This window comes from Simochromis diagramma, unplaced genomic scaffold (assembly GCF_900408965.1).
Source record: "Simochromis diagramma unplaced genomic scaffold, fSimDia1.1 OVJJ01000159.1, whole genome shotgun sequence".
NCBI lineage: Eukaryota > Metazoa > Chordata > Actinopteri > Cichliformes > Cichlidae > Simochromis > Simochromis diagramma.
The window spans coordinates 99,943-120,081 of NW_024387197.1; the positions used below are offsets into that span (position 1 = coordinate 99,943).

The 20,139-nt window shown below is 41.2% G+C and overlaps 1 protein-coding gene across 4 annotated transcripts in view; it reads right to left on the reverse strand.

Annotated features, from left to right (window-relative positions):
- top3b (DNA topoisomerase III beta) overlaps nt 1–15,083 on the reverse strand; it is a 30,061-nt gene extending 14,978 nt beyond the window's left edge. The window contains exons 1-10 of one of the 4 annotated variants that reach the window (XM_040050074.1): nt 14,971–15,083; nt 4,755–4,886; nt 4,317–4,423; nt 3,469–3,543; nt 3,030–3,220; nt 2,420–2,576; nt 2,220–2,333; nt 1,905–1,995; nt 577–731; nt 273–378 (exon numbers count right to left, since the gene is read on the reverse strand). In XM_040050074.1, the coding sequence (XP_039906008.1) occupies nt 273–378; nt 577–731; nt 1,905–1,995; nt 2,220–2,333; nt 2,420–2,576; nt 3,030–3,220; nt 3,469–3,543; nt 4,317–4,423; nt 4,755–4,797 (1,039 nt within the window). In that variant the 5' untranslated portion in view covers nt 4,798–4,886; nt 14,971–15,083. Of the gene's footprint in view, nt 1–272; nt 379–576; nt 732–1,904; nt 1,996–2,219; nt 2,334–2,419; nt 2,577–3,029; nt 3,221–3,468; nt 3,544–4,316; nt 4,424–4,754; nt 4,887–13,528; nt 13,549–13,619; nt 13,733–14,521; nt 14,740–14,970 lie in introns of those variants that run through there. The other 3 variants (XM_040050072.1, XM_040050073.1, XM_040050075.1) reach the window with 3 other exon arrangements.
- Nucleotides 15,084–20,139: the final 5,056 nt, after the last annotated feature.

Here is a 20,139-nt window from a genome sequence, read left to right on the forward strand (position 1 = left end):
TTTTTAAACCAAATTCACAAATTCCACAACAAAGGATATTTTTTATTTTAACTATAATAATATTTTAGCTATAATAACCATCAGACATCCTAACATGTTATATATAGGGCTTTGAATATTCAAACTCTTTATTAACCTAACATTTCCTAGATTGACTAACAGAAAATATGTCTACAATATTGCTCATTGCTCCTTGAAGGCATGCCCTATATAAATAGAGGTGTATCATAAAAAGAGGTGATATTGTTCAGTTATTTGCCTGTATTGCTCACCTAGTTCTGCTTCCGTGGCAGCACACATGGGAGTAATAGGTGGATGATCTCCAGCATCAGTGCCCTTCCTGGGTTGGTTTATTCCAGTTGAAAGCAGAGCTTTTACCTGATGAAAAATTAAAAAACCTTTTATCATTTTCAATCACATTAATTTCTAAGTGGCTCTTTCTTTGTACTACTGTAGGATTGCCTTGATGTGACTGTTGTTGCGATTTGGGGTTGTGTGAATAGAATTGAATTGAACTGAATTGAATGAATCACTTTATGTATACACATATAAGCAGCCTTGAATGAATGTACTCACCTCTTCTACCCAGAAGGGGTTGTTGGTCTGCTGCTTCAGTGTTCCCTTCAGGTCGAAGTTTGCTGGGTAGTGGGTCGTCTCGGTACGTGGGTAGCTGATGTAGCCCTGTGTATATAGGCGCTCAGCAATCTGCATAGTATGCTGGGGACCCATGCCTGAAACATAATATCACATCCTTTTTCTCTTTAATTCTTTCACATTTTTTCTTCCAGCAGACAGAGTACACCGATGAGGAAGGCTGGATGTGATTGGCTGCAAACTGGACACACTTGAAACTATGGCATAGAGGCTGTCACTAAACAAACTCTTATCCATCTATGTATAACCCAGATCACCATCTGCACCATTTACTGGACAGGCAGTGGAGCATCTTCTCTAACAGACTCATTCACCTGTGCTGCCACAAGGGCACACCCAGCAGTCTTTCATGCCACATATAATAAGTACAAAGAAATGCATCATCTAACAGAGAAATGCGTTGAGATATCTTATGTCACATAAGTAATGGGTGTGATGGTCAAACTCATTAAACATTAAAACAATAGAAAACCTGAGTCCATTCCTGTGAATACAAATTCCATTCAAAAGACTTTTTATGATAAGTTTAGATATAAGGTAAGAATAGAACAGAAGATACTCTCCAGTAAGTGACTGTTCCTCTCGATCGCAAAGGATAAAGTGTAAGGTGGGTTTTCCAGTACATGACCCTTACCTTTCATTGAAACAATATTAAAAGTACAAGGATCAAATATAAAGACAGTATCATTTTATTTTTGCAAACATAATAATCAAAGATCAGAACAACTGTCAGTGTTATAGCAGCCATATTCACAACCCGAATTCCGAAGAAGTTGGGACGCTGTGTAAAGCGGTGATTGGCAATAACAGTTTTATTTATAAAGCACATTTGGTTACACTTTAACTCACGGTGCGTAACACAGTAGCTAAAAGTAGTGGATACCCCTCAGCCTCCTAGTAGATACACCAAGGATATCCTATTCCGATCACTCAAAATACTTTACACTACACCACATATCCATAAAACACATCCTGCATCAACACATGCATCAATTTAGAATCACCAGGGAACCAAACGTGTTCAATTATATTTGAGTCAGTTTCATCTAATCAAGCTTAACATTCTTAGTTCAAACTTCATAAAGATTAAACAAACCAAAACAAGAAAAAAAACTATTGTTTTTCCTATCCATGACTCATGAAAAACCACAAACCCATCCCCTCAGTGTATTTCTATGCTCAGGAGAAATGACAGCTCATGAAAAAGTAAATATAAATAGCTGTAAATGTAAATATACATATGTAAATACCTAAGGCAGAACTAGCCACTCTCAACATCTCCACTGTGTTTAAGGCTTGAGGCCTCTGCTTGGTCTTCTCCTTCTTACTCACCAACTCCACCTGTGAGAGAGAGCAGACACCTGCTTAAGCAAGCTGACCTAAATTTATTATAATTCAGATTGACTGGAAAATGTTTTATAAAGCAGACGTTTGTCTTTGTAGTTAATTTAATATTTGGTGAAACAGGAAACGGAATAATAATCATGACCTTCATAATGTCAGACAGCACATGTACAATAAAAAAATATTATCTACAAACCACAAAGTCTGGTTTTTGCACTCACCTGCGCATCCCTGGATGTTTTCGCCAGGTTGACAAACATTTGACCCACCTCTCTGTCAAAGACCCTAACTCTGTTCCAGTCCAGTGTCAGTGGACTCTCCTTTCCTTTAAAAACCTGAACAAAGCACATAATTTCTGTCAATACCGCACACCACAAAGGAATCTTTGACAGTGTGGCAAGAAACTGAGGTCATGGTTTACCTTTGCCTGGATGACCCAGTAAGTCTCTGGTTTAAAGGACTGGATCTTGTCATGGCGTTCCACACAGAAGCCAAGTGTTGGGGTCTGGCACGGACCAAAGGAGATTAACGAAGAGTCTAGATTGCCATATTTCCCTTGAAAATACTTTGTTTGGAACCTGAAAATTAGTTTAGTCAAGAAAAAAACCTTAAATGAACAGTATAAATATCTTTGATCAGCTGTAATCAACCATGTTTTCAAAGATTCTGGAATTTCATAAACTTCTGACCAGATGAACTAAGCTTTGGATGGAGGTGAAATCACACAAAAACAGTGCTCTGTGGTATTTTGAGTTTGGGACCCTTTTTTTTTTTTAAATTAGTGCAGTTTGAAAGTGTGGTATTTAACTAACCTTCCTCTTCTGCTTGATTAATCACACAATTCTGAGCTTACGTGAGAAATCAAAGTCAAAGTCAAAGTAAACTTTATTGTCATCTCTGCTACATACAGTACAGTATATAGAGAGATGAGACAATGAGGCTCCAGTATCACCAGGGTATTTATTTGAATTGTAATTTTGAAACCTTCTACATCAGTAGACAGCTGTGTGTGGGTGAAGAGAGCAGTGTACCGGGTGAAGGCACAGCCAATACGCAGATCCAGCTCTTGCCGTGCATCTACTGACAGAGCTTCATTGTGATTGGGCTCTCCAAGGCGGTTCATAGCATTCCAGATGTCAGTGTCAGTAATGGAGCTGAATTTGGCACGGTAAACACTCCTGGCACTTCCCTTATTCATCACTGGCTGAATGGCATCCAGCACCTTGAAGAGAATTACAGGTGAGGCAGAACACAGAAACAAACAGCACAAAAAGATCAAGAACACGAACAGGACAAAACTAGAAAGAGCACACAAAAATTAAATGACAGCAGCTTGAGCATGTACCAGGTCACTAAAGGATGGCTGTAGGCCATCTGATACAGCTGCAACTATAAGTTTTATCAAAAAGTTTGAAAGCCTTATGTTAATAGAGAGTACTAATAAGAAACAGATGTGGTGACCAGCATTACCTCGAAACATATGTTCTCTCCTTCTTTGTCACAGTCCAACCACAAAACCACACAGTCACTGCCTCTGGCTTCAACCTGACATGATACCACAAACTTAGGGTTAACAATGCAGTGCAGTGAAAACATATTTGCACCCTCCCAAATTTGTTAGTATGCTGTGCAACTGTGACACGTTTCAAATCTTCAAAAGAATTATATTAGAAAGAGAAAACCTGAAATAAATACAAAGTGCAGTTTTAAAATGATGATTTCATTTATTAAGGGAACAAAATCTATCAAATATACCTGGCCCGTTTGTTGATAGTGAATTAAATGTGATTAACTACATTTTGGAAAGCTGAGTTTAATTTGATTAGCCAGATAGCCTGATTAGTGCCAGATCTACTGAATCAAGAGATCTTTTAAATAAAACCAAGTAGGCTAAAAGATCTCAAAAAGCAACACATAATGTTTTTTTTTTTTTATTGTGGCACCCAGAAACAAAGTCATTTCTCAGGCTCTGGGACTCAAGTGAACCACGGTGAGAGCTATTATCCACACATAGAAAAAAACCTACAACTGAACTCCAACTCCAAAACTTCAAAAGTATTGCTCAGTTGGGTTATTCCACAGGACAATGATCCAAAACCATTCAAGGCACTTTACATTAGGGAAAGACACTACATCAAGATCGATAACATAATAATACACCAGTAAGTCTACATCTGAACAGCTAAAAAAAAAAAAAAAAAAAGCCAAATAGGTTTTGGAGTGACTAATCAAAGTCCAGACTCTAATCTGATTAAAATAAGAAATCACATAATAACTAGTACCAATGTATTGTAAAGCCAATTAATGGGTCAACCTACCTGAAGAAACTTGACCATATTGAGTTTAGGGTTGGCCTCCTTCTTTTCAGTAGGAGCTTTACTAAAGAGTTCTGCAGGGTCTACTTTGTCCCAGTTGTTATATTTCCCTGGAAAATAAAGAAAAAGTGCAACATCCTTCACATTCACTACACTATTGCTGTGGACCGATATCAGCCATACAGTTCATATCACTTGATCACTGCAGTGTACTACAATACAATGATTGACACTTGGTTTTTTTATACAATGGTGCTTCACAGAAAATAACCCCTTCATTATCTGACACCAATAAGTTGTGGTGTTTTGAACTGTATTATTTTATAACACTGTCCCTAATAATCTGTTTTAATTACTCCTCCCATGTAAAATTAGGAAGTGAAAAAAAACAGTGAAAATTTAGATCAAGGCTGAGCAAGACCTAACATGGAGGATACCCACCAATAAAATCGAGACTCATCACATGCCCACAAACAGAAGTCATCTTAAAGTGTACAGTTTGGCCCTGGAAAATGCCGGTGTATTCGTGCACTGAGCATGCGCCATTGAGCCCCTTGCGACTTGTACAGTTTCCTAAAGAAAAAGGAGAGCAAATTAGGCATGAAAAAGGCTACACGGTTATCTTATTATAATTACAAACAGATAAGGTCATTCAAAACATTTCAATGTTCATGTTAAAAAACCAGAAGCCTTAATACAAATTTAACAGCTCAAACAGCAGATGAATTTTAATTGGCAAGTCAACACCTACACCGTCATTTTGCTGCTCCTTTTATGGAGATCCCATCTCATCCTATCTCTAGCATCCTCCTCTGTCACACCAACTCTCTGCATGTCCTCCACGACCCTGCATTCTGTTTTCTTCTATGGGCTTGGAGAGTTTGGAGGTATGGTCTTCACTCCAGACTGTATAGGAATTTCAAGACCATACCTCCAAACTCTCCAAGATCTTGTCCACCTGCTCCCCACTCTCACTACAGATCACAACGTGTTTGCAAACATCACAGTCCACAGACACTTCTGTCTGAGCTCATCTGTCAGTCTGTCCATCATCACTGCAAACAAGAAGTGGCTCAGAGCACTTCTCTGATGTAATCACCAATCTGCCCTCATACATATCTTGCACCACCCTTACCACCCATCCTCATGCAGTTCCATAGTTAGTCTGTCAGCATCTTCATCCACAAAGTGAAGTTCCTTCAGATCTACTCTATACTTCTTCATCAACACTTGAAAAGCCAACATCACATCTGCAGTGCTCTTTCTCCAACCAGGTGACAGCTTGGAGTGAGATGTGTCTGCACTGCCAGTCTAGCTGAAGTCATGAGATGAGGATCTTCTGCGACACTGTCAACTGTTTCTCTGTTCTGCTTTCTCCTCATTTTATCTGGCTCTTGACTTTTACTATTGATTTTCTTTCTTCTATACTCACACATGTATGTTATTCACTTCGTCCCGGTATATTTTCAACATGTACTGATGCTGTCTTGTAGTTCTATCTGGGATGTAGAGCCTGACTGATTTACTGACCATATTAGAAGATATTATGAAGAGTGTTTTAAACTCCACATGTCAATGTCTCCCCACACACCAAAATCTAAAACATAAAGAACAATCATGATTTAAATTGTTTTGAGATGCTCTAATACCTCTGATGTGACCATTTTCGTTCAGGGGTTTTGCAGGCACCATCTGAAATTGGCACTGTTTTCATTTTACCACTTTTTGTCGTTTGTTGTTGTTTAAAATTCCCAGCACATAAAGAGCAACGCAAATATTTTTGAGAAGGTCTGATACGTGTAACTGTTCTTAGTCAGTGGTTTTTAAAGTCACTATCTAGACTTTTGTTTATTTCATTTGATGTTATCACATTTTTTATTTTACAATTTTTACATGGTATAAGCACAAAATACCTTTTTTCACCACCACCCTAGGTGACCTCGGGACTTCCAGGTTATACTCGGCACAGATGTTTCTGTATAGTATGCCAGCCACTTGGTTATGGCATTCCATGTATGCCCTGCCTGCTAGCATCTTGCACCGTGCTATTATGTGCTGGATTGTCTCAGGGGCATCTTTACATAGCCCGCACCTGGGGTCTTGCCTGGTGTGATAGACCCCAGCCTCTATGGATCTTGTGCTCAGAGCTTGTTCCTGTGCTGCCATGATTAGTGCCTCCATGCTGTCTTTCAGTCCGGCTTTGTCCAGCCACTAGTAGGATTTCTGGATATCAGCCACCTCCACTATCTGCCAGTGGTACATACCGTGCAGGGGCTTGCCCTTCCATGGTGTTGCCTCCTCTTCCTCCTCATGTTCAGTGAGGATGTTCAGTGAATAGAGATATTCACTGAACACGCGGTCAGTTAGGGCCATCTTACTGATGTATTCGTGGATGTTCCTTGTCTCATCCTGGACTGTGGTGCTGACACTCACCAGTCCCGGCCCCCTTCCTTCTGCTTAGCGCACAGCCTCAGGGTGCTGGACTTGGGGTGAAACCCTCCATGCATGGTAAGGAGATTTCTTGTCTTGATGTCAGTGGCTTGGAGTGGAACTCCTCCTTTGGCCAGCCTATTACCCAAACAGGGTACCTGATCACGGGCAGGGCGTAGGTGTTGATAGCCCGGATCTTGTTCTTACTGTTCAGCTGACTCCTCAGGACTTGCCTGACCCTCTGCAGGTACTTGGTGGTTGCAGCTTTCCTAGCGGCCTCTTCATGGTTCCCATTCGCCTGCGGGATCCCCAGGTACTTGTAAATGTCCTCTATGTCTGCAATGTTGCCTTCTGGTAGTTTGATCTCCTCCGTTCTGACTACCTTCCCTCCCTTTGTTACCATCCGACTACACTTCTCCAGCCCGAACAACATTCCGATGTCATTGCTGTATATCCTGGTGGTGTGGATCAGTGAATTGATGTCTCGTTCACTCTTGGCATACAGCTTGATGTCATCCATGTACAGGAGGTGGCTGACAACTGCTCCATTCTGTAGTCGGTATCCGTAGCCAGTCTTGTCAATTATGTCACTGAGGGGGTTAAGGCCTATACAGAACAGTAGTGGGGACAGAGCATCTCCTTGGTAGATCCCGCACTTGATGGTGACTTGTGCTATGGGCTTGAGGTTGGCCACCAGTGTTGTCCACCACATCCCTGTTGAGTTCCTGATGAAGGCTCTCAGAGTCCTGTTGATCTTATATAGTTCTAGGCATTCCAGGATCCAGGTGTGGGGCATTGAGTCATAGGCCTTCTTATAATCAATCCAGGCAGTGCACAGGTTGGTCAGTCTGGTCCTGCAGTCTCGGCTGACTGCTTGGTCTGCCAGTAACTGGTGTTTTGTGCCTCTGGTATTCTTGCCCATCCCTTTCTGTGCCCCGCTCATGTATTGACCCATGTGCCTGTTCATCTTAGCCGCTATGATGCCTGACAGGAGCTTCCATGTGGTGCTGAGGCAGGTTATTGGTCAGTAGTTGGAGGGGACCGGTCCCTTCTGGGGGTCCTTGAGGATCAGGACTGTCCGGCCTTCAGTTAGCCATTCCGGGTGTCTCCCGTCAACTAGCAGCTGGTTCATTTGTGCTGCCAGGCGCTCGTGGAGTGCAGTCAGATTCTTCAGCCAGTAGGCGTAAACCATGTCAGGGCCTGGTGCTGTCCAACTCTTCATACTGGAGACACTTTCTTGGATATCTGCCACTGTGATGGTTACTGGACCCTGTTCGGGGAGGTCCCTGTGGTCTGCCCTCAGATCCACTAGCCACTGAGCATTGCCGTTATGGGTTGCGTCCTACTCCCATATGCTCTTCCAGTATTGTTCTGCCTCCAACCTTGGTGGTGCTGTTCTCATGTTGTTTTTCCCTTGCCACTGAGAGTACACCTTGGCTGGTTCCGTGGAGAACAGCTGGTTTATTCTCTTGCCTTCTATCTCTCTGGTGTACCTCCTCAAGCGGCTGGCCAAGGCTGTGAGTCTTTGCTTGGCAGTTTCCAAGGCCTCAGGTATAGACAGCTTCCTGTACTTCTTAGGCACCTTCCTCATCGCGCCTTTCTGCAACTCCGATAGTTGGCTAACCTACCTCCATGCTACTTTGATCTTAGCCTCTAGCCTCCTTCTCCATGGAGGGTACTGCCCCTTGTGGCTGTTCAACTTGTAGCCAAGCATCTCACTGATCACTGCTGCCGTATTGTAGATCAGCTTGTTAGTGTCGGTAATCGTGGCTGTAGGTATTGTCCGTAGTGCTGCATTAACATCATCTAGCAGACCTTCTGAGGGTACTTCACGTAATCTTGGTAACCGGCTACGGGGGGTCCAGGTTTCAAGCTTGGCCATGATCCTATCTTTCAGGTCAGTTCCTCTCGCACTCAACGATCCTTCTCCTATCGCACTTGGGGCTTGGTACCCAATCTCAGGTGGGGGAGATGATATCTCCCCCCTGACCTGGCGTCCTGGCTCCCCCTTGCTGTAGCATTTATGTTGTACCTCGTCAATCTCTAGCTGTGAGAGCAGTCCCTTCTTTCGAATGTTGGAACACTGAGCTACTAGTTGTTTCGCCGTCATTGTGGATGTTGGGTATCGAAGAATCTATCTATCTATCTCTCTCTATATATCTCTATTATATATATATATATATATCTCTCTATATCTATCTATCTATATTATATATATATATATCTCTATATATCTCTATATATATCTATATATATATATATATATATATATATATATAGCGCGAGAGACACAGAGAGAGACAGAGAGAGATATTTGTTCCCTAAATCCTTCATCAGCATATCATACCATATTTCAATTTAATGCCAATATTTATCTTCAGCAATACAGTTACTTGTCTTGATGTATTAGTTTGGGGTCTTTATGGTGTAAGGTCTACCTTACCACATAAAGTGCCTTGAGGTGACTGTTGTTGTGACTGGGTGCTGTATAAATAAAACTGAACTGAATTAATAAATGATTTGTTTTGCATTTTTTTCTACTGAGCATTTTACATTTAAAAATCGATTTAAAAATGAACTTCTGAATCACAGTCAAAAACTTTACAGAAAAGTTACTTCACTTTTTTGTTCTCTCATACTGTAGTCTAATTGCTGATGAGTCATAGAAGCAGCCATTAGCACGAGGCCAAAGTGGTCGTGAGCAAGCGTCCTCTCCCTGCTTACCTGAAATTTCTGGTACAGGCTGATGTCCTTATGAATAAAATGACTCTCTCAAGGCTGAATTATAATGACAGTACGCAAACTATTATGACAGTAACTAATATATTCCCCACCCCCTACACAGACACAGCTACCCCAGCCTCTTTGAGGTGAACAACCCAATCAACAATGCACACATACACAAGCAGAAATCCAGCCAAGAACAGGGCACATATATAGAGGTAGGTCCAGAAACAGTTCACAGATCGACTCCAAGCCAAAGAACAGAGTGACCACCAAAGAAAGGAAAAGAAGCTCCACTGCATCTAACTCCAGCCAAACAGTCAAGCCATGGAACAGCTCCAGGTAAGTATGCTGCCTTTTTGGTTTTTAGTAATGCCGACTGACATACAGCAACGTTAAACTCAGATGGGCTTTAAGGAACACACTGGTAGATTTATGGGTGTTTTCACATCTTTCAACTCTATTTAATTCAATCTGCAGTTTAGTAAAATTAAACAACATTCATTTTCTATTAGAGCCGGGTATCGTCACAGATTTCTATAACTGATTTGATTCGATTTTGACTCAGACAGTCAGAAATATTATAATTCTTATTACTTATCAGTACATATCCATATTTTTATATATGTATAAAAACAAAGCTGACAATTGTAAGACTTTAGAGGTGCAAGCATCACAGCAGATGCCTTTTTATCAAAGTGACTGAGGATAAAACACGGAAAAAAATAAAGTAGATTTTCCTGGCCTGGTTTTTATAGCAGATAACCCTTAAAAATATTCTGCAGTAGTTAAAAAACTGAAGAAAACCACAAGTCAGTATATGAACATTACCCAATGCTGCTGAATTGAAAATCAGAGCAAAGTTACAAAGGTTTTATAAGAGAAATAGCCAAGTGTTTTGCAACCTAGGCATATTTTGTAAAAGCTTAAATTTCTTTGGTATTGAACCGCAGAAATTAGGCTCTCTTATCGGAGGTCGGTTTGGGAAAAAAAAAAAAAAAAAAAAAAAGGCGGGTGACAGCGTGCAATCAACAGTATACTGGTGCGTAAAAAGCAAGCAAATAACGCAGAAAACAGAGATTATTGATGGTAAACTGGTACTCTGAGCACACTGTGAGAGAGCAGTGAAAATGTTTTTCAAACATGAAGCGTACTTTTGCTCTTCTTTTGCTGCTGGTTCAAACCAGCAGCTTCTAAATGTGTGAGATGTCAGCTTTGTCACCTGCTCTCAATTGCTGTTTTAGCCGTTTGGTGGTTGTTGGAATAGTTTTGTGAGGTTTAACCTGAGATTCTGGCGTTTCTGGCAAAATACATTTATATTTAAAAATCGATATTGCATTATTCAAACTAAAATCGATTTGAATTAGAAAATCAATTTTTAAAATCCCACCCCTATTTTCTACATACATACTTTATTAGACATCTATAGCGGTGTTCAAATATCTGCATATCCTGACTGCACAAGTTAAGTGTATGAATCTATTACAAAAAGAAAAACATTTGTATGCTGAACCCACTACAACATTTCTGTGAGTCCATTTTTTAAAGACCAGTACAGGAATGTTATTCACCTGATTGGCAATATCTACCAGTAGCTCAGAATAAGGAATTTGTACAATAGGAAGAGGTTATGCCAGATTTCCTAATATAATAGTAATTAAAAGCTGGGTCTCTGATAATGTAGGGAGTGTTGTTCAAGTAAAGTAAGTCAGTAAAAAAAGAAAAGAGCAACCCTGTAACATCGCTGTATGTGATCAATCTTGAGAGCCAGACAATGTAAGAGAGAGAACCTCAACAACCCACCATGAACAGGCACAGTGTAGTGGTGGTGAGGAAATCTTTTAACAGGAAGTGACTCCTAGCAGAACCAGGCTCAGTGTGGGACCCATTTACCTTCTGTGGACAAATTAGATAAAGGACCCAGTCACACCTGATGAACTGAACAGGGTGACCTTATCTACTTCAAACCAACTTCCAAAATTATGTCAAGGCAAAAGTAGCGCTGCGTGTTTTTTAACCTAGAGGTGACAGAATATTTGACACCTGTATAATATTTTTCCTTAAGAAATATGAGCATGGCTTCCGCTAAAATCTTTAATAAATGTAAGAAGCCAAAACTTACAAAGTAGGACAGGAAGTCTAAAGTCAAAAACTATCCCATCATAGGAGACCAGTATTACATTTGCCACCTTTAGAAGGTATAGAAACCTTGGTGATGTGTCTAGGTTCACTGATAAGAAACTCATCAATCCATCAAAACATAAACTCGCTGACTGTGTGTTCAGCAGCTGCGTGTCTTTCTGCTGTGTCTGCTGGCCCTTCATCAGTGCGTGGCCCTGTCACTGAGCAGCCAGTGTGTGGACGAATCTTTCTGCACGTACAGCCTGCAGGACTACCACAGCCAGCTGGTCAACCTGCCCACCCGCATCAACGAGCGCAGCATTGCGACCTGGAGCTACGTGTAAGTGCTGGAACCTGCAACGCAAACTCTTATGCTGATTCTGCTTGGCTGAGAGAATGTTGAATGGGATGGGTCTATCCAGCAATGTTAAGTCTAGTACTATGAAAAAGCATCTCTCCATATTGGAACTTTACAAATTAGCAGAAAAAGCTCCTTCATCAAAGCACAAACTTTGTGAAGAAAAGCAACTTTTGTAGCTTTTTGTTTCTCTGTTTGTTTTACACAGAGAAAAACCTCCAGTATGTCTGCAGAAGTTGAGGCTTTCGTAACATTTTTCAGATCGAAAGTGAAATAATACAAACTATTGTATTAATTAAATATCTTAATTTTTATAATTAAAATGTATATTTTTTAAAAACTCCACACTTTTCACAAGCCAATGAGCCATTACACTCTGAGCCATGAGCTGAGGGTTGTTAGGTTGGACAGTAATTAATATTAATAAAAATGCCTACACCATCATAACATCTGTTTTCAGCAGCACAACAACATTCCTCCAATTAACATCGGAAAGCCTTCCAAGAAGACAGAGTAAAGGCAGATTTTTTATGCCTTAATATATTGTATATTTTATTTTATTTGACTTTGACCTTTGTCTGTACTTGAGATTATTTACATATTTTTGCATTTAAGATTATGGTTTCTTTAAAAAAAAAAAAAAAAGATTTCAAATTTTTTTTAGAGATGTTGTATGCAGTTAAACCTTTAAACACTGCAATTCTAAAATGGAAACCAATGAGTAGTTCATTCTTAAAGACCTGTGTTTTTTTCTAATTTGAATATTTATTAATGCTCATTAATAACAAAAAAAGTTATTCTTATGTGATTAATCAATGGAATAATCGATAGATTACTCGAATATCCGATAGCTGCAGCCCTACAAATTAGAGCTCTGGATCTTTAAACTCGATCCATTTAATAATAAAACTCACTGGCTCACAGCCTAATACGGGAGACGTGGGCATCCCTCTTGTTTGTTGCAGATCAAGGTGTAACTAGAGAATGCATTTCCTGAAGAAAATGCAGTGTGAATGCTGACAGCTGAATGGTTTGAGCTGAAATGTAATAATTGCTGAATATTTAGTTAAAAAATCTTGAATGAGCTGAAATACACTGAATCATTCACCTGAAAGCAAAAGTGCAAAACTGTTGAAAGCTGAAGTTCACACAGAAGAAGTTTCAAAGTTGGAAAGTACCTGAACGTCTTTAAAGTTAAATTAGAAAAAGCTGATTAATGACAAAAGAAAATTTAGCATCAGAAAACTTCTGAATGAATAATGAAGTCCGGTATTCCTTAAATCCCTAGAAGAGTGGAATTACGTATTTTAAATGTCTAAACTCAAGAATAACAAATGAAAAAAACAAATATTTGCAAAAAAGCTGTTGCATGCGTATGTCTGTGAGTCTGAGTTACTGATGCTCAATGGGGAAACAAAGACATTAGACAAGGTTAAAAATCTTAACACCTTCCTACTCTTCCAGGGATGCTGATGCTATTTTCTGGAGAACTGATTGGCCAGTAGGTGGTGATTTCTAATCTGGAATTTAACCTGCTCTGGAGCAGGTTAGATTCACAGCATGAGTTACCATGGTGAATTACCTCAGTAAGAAGTGAACCACCTTTGTAGTACAGAAAATCCAGATAAGCCCAAATCCAGATTCATAGTATAGGCCTACTCTTCATCTCTCACCAGGGAAAACATCGACTTGAACCGGGTGCCTCAGGTCATCCATGAGGCCAGCTGCCACACCGGCCACTCCTGCAGGGGACTCGACAGTGAATTTGGTTTAGAGACCATCCCCGTATCCCTGAGGATGCCAGTCCTCAAGAAGAACCCCAGCTGCTTCCCCTCAGCCAGCTACTCTCTGGAGTTTGAGCTCATCACTGTGGCATGTATATGTGCCATCTCCAGACACAGCTGAACACAACAGAGCATGCTATGGTCAACTTGGGCCACTGGAAAACTTCACCAACATCCACTGTTTAGACAAAGTATAGTTTTCACATCAGTTTTACTGAGAAATAGCCCATTTCACTCATTGTGCTTGTTTTCCAGAAGACACTGAAAAGGTTATCAGTTATTACACACCTGTTAACAGCTCATTAAAGCAATCTGAGACACTTTACATTATACGGTGTCAATTCTGTGTCCATGTGTAGTGTTTTGACAGCCTTGTTATCACAACACTTTTCTGTTTAATTCGAGATCCAGTCTAAGAGTGTCTAAAAAAAAAAAAAAAAAAAAAAAAAAAAAAAAAAAAAAAGAGAGTACTGCTTTAACTATTGTATATACTATGTCATTTAGCAGTACAGGCAAACACAGGAAACAAACCATCAAGTCCAACACTGGGATCATCATTTGGATTACTCTAATTAAGACAAGCAGGCCAGCCAGGCTTATATATGCTGAGTGCCCAGATTTAAAAAATCCTTGTATTCTGAAAAAACAAAGAAAGAAACAACAAAAACAAAACAAAAACCAATCAAACGCCAAAAGGTCAGCCGATCAAAGCTAATCAAAAGCTAATTTCATTTCGGCTCCACCATACTTCCACTGCGTGCTGATCGACACAGCTTTTACTCTGTACCCACCTTTAGAAAGGATTTTGGCAATGGCCTGAGCCAAGGACGGCTTCTCCGCTACCATCAGCACACTTCTCATGATGAGCAGTTTCCCTCAGCTGTCGCTTACTGTCCCAATCTTGTCAAAAGGAAACACTGACCTGTGCTCTGCTTGTCACCGGCTAACAGGCTGTGTGAGAAACTACTGCAGTGGCCACGGCGCGTTCTACCATACGAGATCTACTTCCGGGTGAACGTCATGGCCTTTGTCTCCCATTTAATTAGTTTTAATGATTTTCTTTATCGTCTTCTCTGCTATTATTATTATTATTATTATTATTATTATTATTATTATTATTAAAAATTGGTAGTGACAAATAAGGTGACAAATTAAATACAGACTCGTAGCTCAGCTACCTCAACAAAACTAACAAAAATATATGCGTGAGGAGCGTAACATAATTTGAAAAGAATCTTACCAAATGGACAAACCCAAAAATCTGAAAGAAAATTTTTATTTTCAGGTAGCGCTGTCGTTTTCTTCCGTAATCTAAAGGTTTTAGATTTTGTTTAGGTTAACGTGAATTTAAAAAACAAAAGAGACAAAAAAAGCTATCATGTCTTTTTGTCTTTTCTTAATGCCGCGTTGTCGTTCTTGCGACAATAAAATGGCTCCACTGTGTGTGTGCGTGTGTGTGTGTGTGTGTGTGTCAATCAAAATTTGGACACAAGATGGCAGTAGACGACACGAAATAACCGGGTACGTCAGTCATTTTCTTCTACCCAAAGTGAGAAAACAGATCATCTCAGCAGAGCAGGTGTTTGTTTTTTTAAGAGTTTTACGTATATCTTTGTGTTTGGTTGGTTGTTTTTATTTACGTGTTTATTGTACTGATGAAGACCAGCCATGTGAATAATGGCAGCCTGGATTCTGTTAGGCCGAAAGCAAACAGTGACAATGATCAGAATAAGAAACAAAGATGTCATGCTGTCACTTCTATGATCCACCTTTTTTTTTTCTTTAAACACTGCTACACAGCTGTGTGTATGTAACGGAGCGGAAAGGCTAATTTTTATTTCCAAGATGTGGGTTTTGTGTGAAGGAAGAAAATCCTCCTCCAACCGGATTGAGCAGTGGAGCCGCCGAGGGAAAGCACACAATTTAAAACTGTATGATTAAAAATATAATTTATTATATTTAAATAGTTAAAAATGTAAAATGAATTAAAACAACCTTGGCCAAGGAGTAACACAATAAAACACAACATTAAAAGTCCAGTGGAATCCACCACGGCCTAAAAGTCACAGAAAAACTAAGAAATCCAGCGTAGTAATAAAAGAGGGAAACCCAGCCTTCCTCCTCGCATTCCACGTTCTGGTGCACTCAAGAAAGGGAGGGAGCGGCAGTCACCATTCTTAAATTCCACTGGAGGTTCGTCTTAGACGGGATGAATCGGGACTTACCCCAGATGGGCAGAGCTCCCAACTCCGCCCACCACTGTGTTGTGCTTCACACACGTAGCCATAGACTCGCCGTCCCGGGGACATAAGGCGCCATCCCGCTGCCTCTCTATCCCCTGCCGTGGGCGTCTCTCGGCGAGGAGCTACCTCCCGTCAACACCAACACAGACCTCTCCGCTCAGCTCCGATCACTCCCTCCAGTGCGCGGTCGTCCGCGATCTCTGGTCTCGTTCTCCTTTGCCGCACGCCTTGGCCAGCTGCCTATAGCCGGGCCTCTGTGCCGCTCTGCGCGGCCATCGCCCACACCGGTTACCATGCCATGTCTCTCCTCCTCTCAAGCCTTCTCTCAAGCTTTTTTTTTTCAGCTTCCTCTCAAGCCTTCTCTCAAGCCTTCTCTCCCCCTTTGCTCTATGGTCTGCCAGGCCCTCTTATTGGCCTCTCTGGGATCTCTCGCAGGTGTGATCAGTTTGCTATCAGGTAGGGGCGGAGTCTTTACAGGACAGGTGTTCAATTTAAATAAGATAAAAACATGCAATAAAGCTCATACAAACAAACCCAATATACAATATTAAAATATTAAAACAGATAAAACATTGCAAAACATGCACAATAAAAACTCTAAATAACTTGTCCCGTTTCACCCCGTGACATGTACATCCATCCATCTAGTACATAGTGTTCTTTGAGAACTGCGTGGGTCACTGGGGCAAAAGGGCAAGAGCTAGAAAAGATGCAGGGAGCTGAGGGGGGTGGGGAAGCTGGTCGTCTCTTCATCTTTGGGGAAGGTGATGGGATGCTGACCCCAGGCAGATGGTGATGAAAGAATTTTGTGTGTTGTTTCATTCACCCCCTCCGCTACACTTCAAACTAAGTCATCAATTAAATGCATCCTTACAACCGTTCCCTCCATGCTGCCCATTGAATAGGCAGATCTTCTGGGATCAGTCTGTGGCTCTACCATTTTCTCTTAAAGACAGTGTTGCTAACCAATAACCTTTGAATCAGGAAGCAGTTTTCTGCCTGAATGAACACTTATCTGGTTATTAAACTGGCTATGTTTTTATTCTAATAATCAGAACAGTCTTTGAGGATTCTGGAAATAAGTCTTTTTAACCTTTTATAATTTCCAAATATCTCTTGTGTATATTTTAGGAAAACAGTTTGTTACCTCTGTGCCATAAATCTTACTATGAGAAGCTACACACCTCCCTCTCCCAAGCCACCTCCTCCAGTTTGTCCGGGGAGACACAAAGGCATTCCTAGGCCAGCCAAGAGATATAATCTCTCCAGCATTTTCTGGGTCTGCTTCAGGGCCTCCTCCCAGTGGGACATGCCCGGGATACCTCACCCAGGAAGCGCCCAGGAGGCATCCTTGTCAAATGCCTGAACCACCTCAACTGGCTCCTTTCGATGTGAAGGAGCAGCAGCTCTACTCTGAGGCCCTCCCGGATGACCAAACTTCTAGCCCTATCTCTGGGAGAGGCCAGCCAGCCTTCGGAGGAAGCTTTTTCCACTGCTTGTATTCGCAGTGTTGTTCTTTCAGACACTACCCACAGCTTGTGACCATAGATGAGGGTAGAGACAAAAATTGACCGATAAATTGAGAGCTTCACTTTTATACTCAGCTCTATCTTCACCACTATGGACCTGTACAGTGTCAGCATCACTGCAGCCACAGCACCAATTGGTCTGTTGATCTCCTGCTCCCTTCTCCTGTCACTTGTGAACAAGACCCCGAGATACTTAAACTCCTCCACTTAGAGCAGGGACTCGTCCCTGAGTGGGCACTCCACCCTTCTTCTTCTTGAGGATCAGATTTCTAGGTGCTGATTGTCATTCCCACCGCTTCACCCTCAGCTGCAAACTATTCCAGTGCAAGCTGGAGGCCATCACCCAATGAAGCCAACAGAACCACATCATCTGCGAAAAGCAGAGATAAGATTCTGAGACCACATAAGTGAAAGCCTTCCACCACTTAGCTGTGCCTAGAAATTCTGTCCATAAAAATTACAAACAGAATTGGTACAAAGGGCAGCCCTGGCGGAGCCCATCACGCACCAGGAACGAGTCTGACTTATTGCCGGCTATGCGGACAAAGCTCTTGCAACAGTTCTATAAGTAGGGATGGGTATTGATAAGATTTTCATGATTCCGATTCCATTTTCGATTCTGTTTAACGATTCGATTCTTTATCGATTCTCTTATCGATTCTTTTTAAAAAAGGAGACCACTAAGGTTGATTAGCTTAGAACTTTGTTTTATATCTTCTCTTTGAACAAGATAGAAATTTAGGAGTAACATGGCCTTACAAACCCAACAGTGAGATCTTAAGAGATACGGCTCTTCAATGGGGTGTCACAGGGTCCCCAGGAAAAAAAAATTGTAAATGTAAAATAATAAAATAAATATTCTTCTGTAGCAATAACAAAGTATAACATAAATTGTTCAGTAGCAATTACACAAGAATATCCAGTAATGTCCCTGCCTACAATTAAACACATTCACTTACCGAAAATCGGGGGCATCTGCTGTGGCAAATGGGTTCAAGCCTTTGAACACAAACTTAGTCACTGCTCGGTGACATTCGTCATCCTGGCCTGAAAGGAGACGCTACCAGTAGACAGTGTTGGGGAGTAACGGAATACATGTACCGCCGTTACGTATTTAAAATACAAAATACGAGTAACTGTATTCCGTTACAGTTACCGTTTAAAAAGGTGGTATTCAGAATACAGTTACTTTGTTGAAATAAATGGATTACACTGCGGTACTTTCCTGTTTCATATTGTGGCGGGTCAGGACTGTTTGGGTTTTGTTTGACAGCTACGTTCTTTTGTTCCAGGCGGCAGTGTTACGGTTGCCATGGTTACAGGGCGACGCTCTCTCTCTCTCTCTGCGACTGTGTGTTTCCTGGGTGAGAGAGTGCCTTTTCGTTGTTGTTGTTGTTGTGCTAAGCTAACAGGCAGAATGCTACAAGCATAGCTCTAAAGAATGTAGCATCATGGGCAGTGTAGTCCGTGTTGCAGGGAGAATGGACTGCCATACACGTTATGTGTCTGTGAGCGCGAGGAGGGAGAAAAAGGGGAGTGGAAAAGTACGGGTTGTCATCGAGCAAAAACGGGAGCTGGAAGCATGTAAATATAATAATAACCACTGCAGCCAAGAAGAGTGCCTGACGAGCCCAGTTGTAAGTAAGCTATTAAGACTCGACTGTACGCTGTGTTCGTGTTTTCCTCCGAAACAATAAGTTCCGTTGGAGCAGCCTTTCAACGCCTCTCTCTGTCTCTCGCAAGAAAAGTTGACCCACACAACAAAGTAAAGCTATTTTTCGGCTACGAGCCGACAGGGACCCCGCCGTATTAGCCAGAGGTCCCTTTACTACAGTTCGGAGACGCGGACCTTCAGTAATAGTAATAAATCACACAGCAATAGTACATTCACGTTGTTGTAAAAAGCATGATAATATATTAAGTAATCCAAAGTATTCAGAATACGTTACTGTCATTGAGTACCGTAACGGAATACGTTACAGAATACATTTTGGGGCATGTAATCTGTATTCTGTAATGGAATACATTTTAAAAGTAACCTTCCCAACACTGCTGGTAGACTGCAGCAAGAACTGCCAGCATCTGAGCCAGCCAGACTCTGTCTGTCTCTCTCATCATGGTCACCTAAATGCAGCGCACAGTAATGGCAGGTTTTGTAATAAGGCAGATCGCACTAACATAATATGCACTGTTAGTTGATTATTTACCTGCCGCATTAACGGGAGAGGACGTGCAAATGTTACCGCTGCTGCTGGATTGAGATTCACGAGTCTGGAGCGGAATTAAAAACACGACATTCATTTAAGGTTATCGCATGTTTTGTGAGCAAATGCTTTTGCATATTCGTAGTGTTTCCTCCCTTAAATTAAATATCTACTTTGCAACTATTGCAAGTTGCCCTGTTGTCATCCGTTCTCGTAAAGTATAACCAAACTTTTGAGCGTTTGAGCCACTTAGGAGCCGTGTTTCCTGCCAGGTAAATGACGCTCCGCAACGTGGTGACGTCATTCGGGGCAACTGGAATTGATAAGGGAATCGTTTGCAAAAATGGCAAACAATTCCAAGGAATTGAAACAGTGGGAACCGGTTCTCAACAAGAACCGGTTTTCGATACCCATCCCTATCTATAAGGATCGA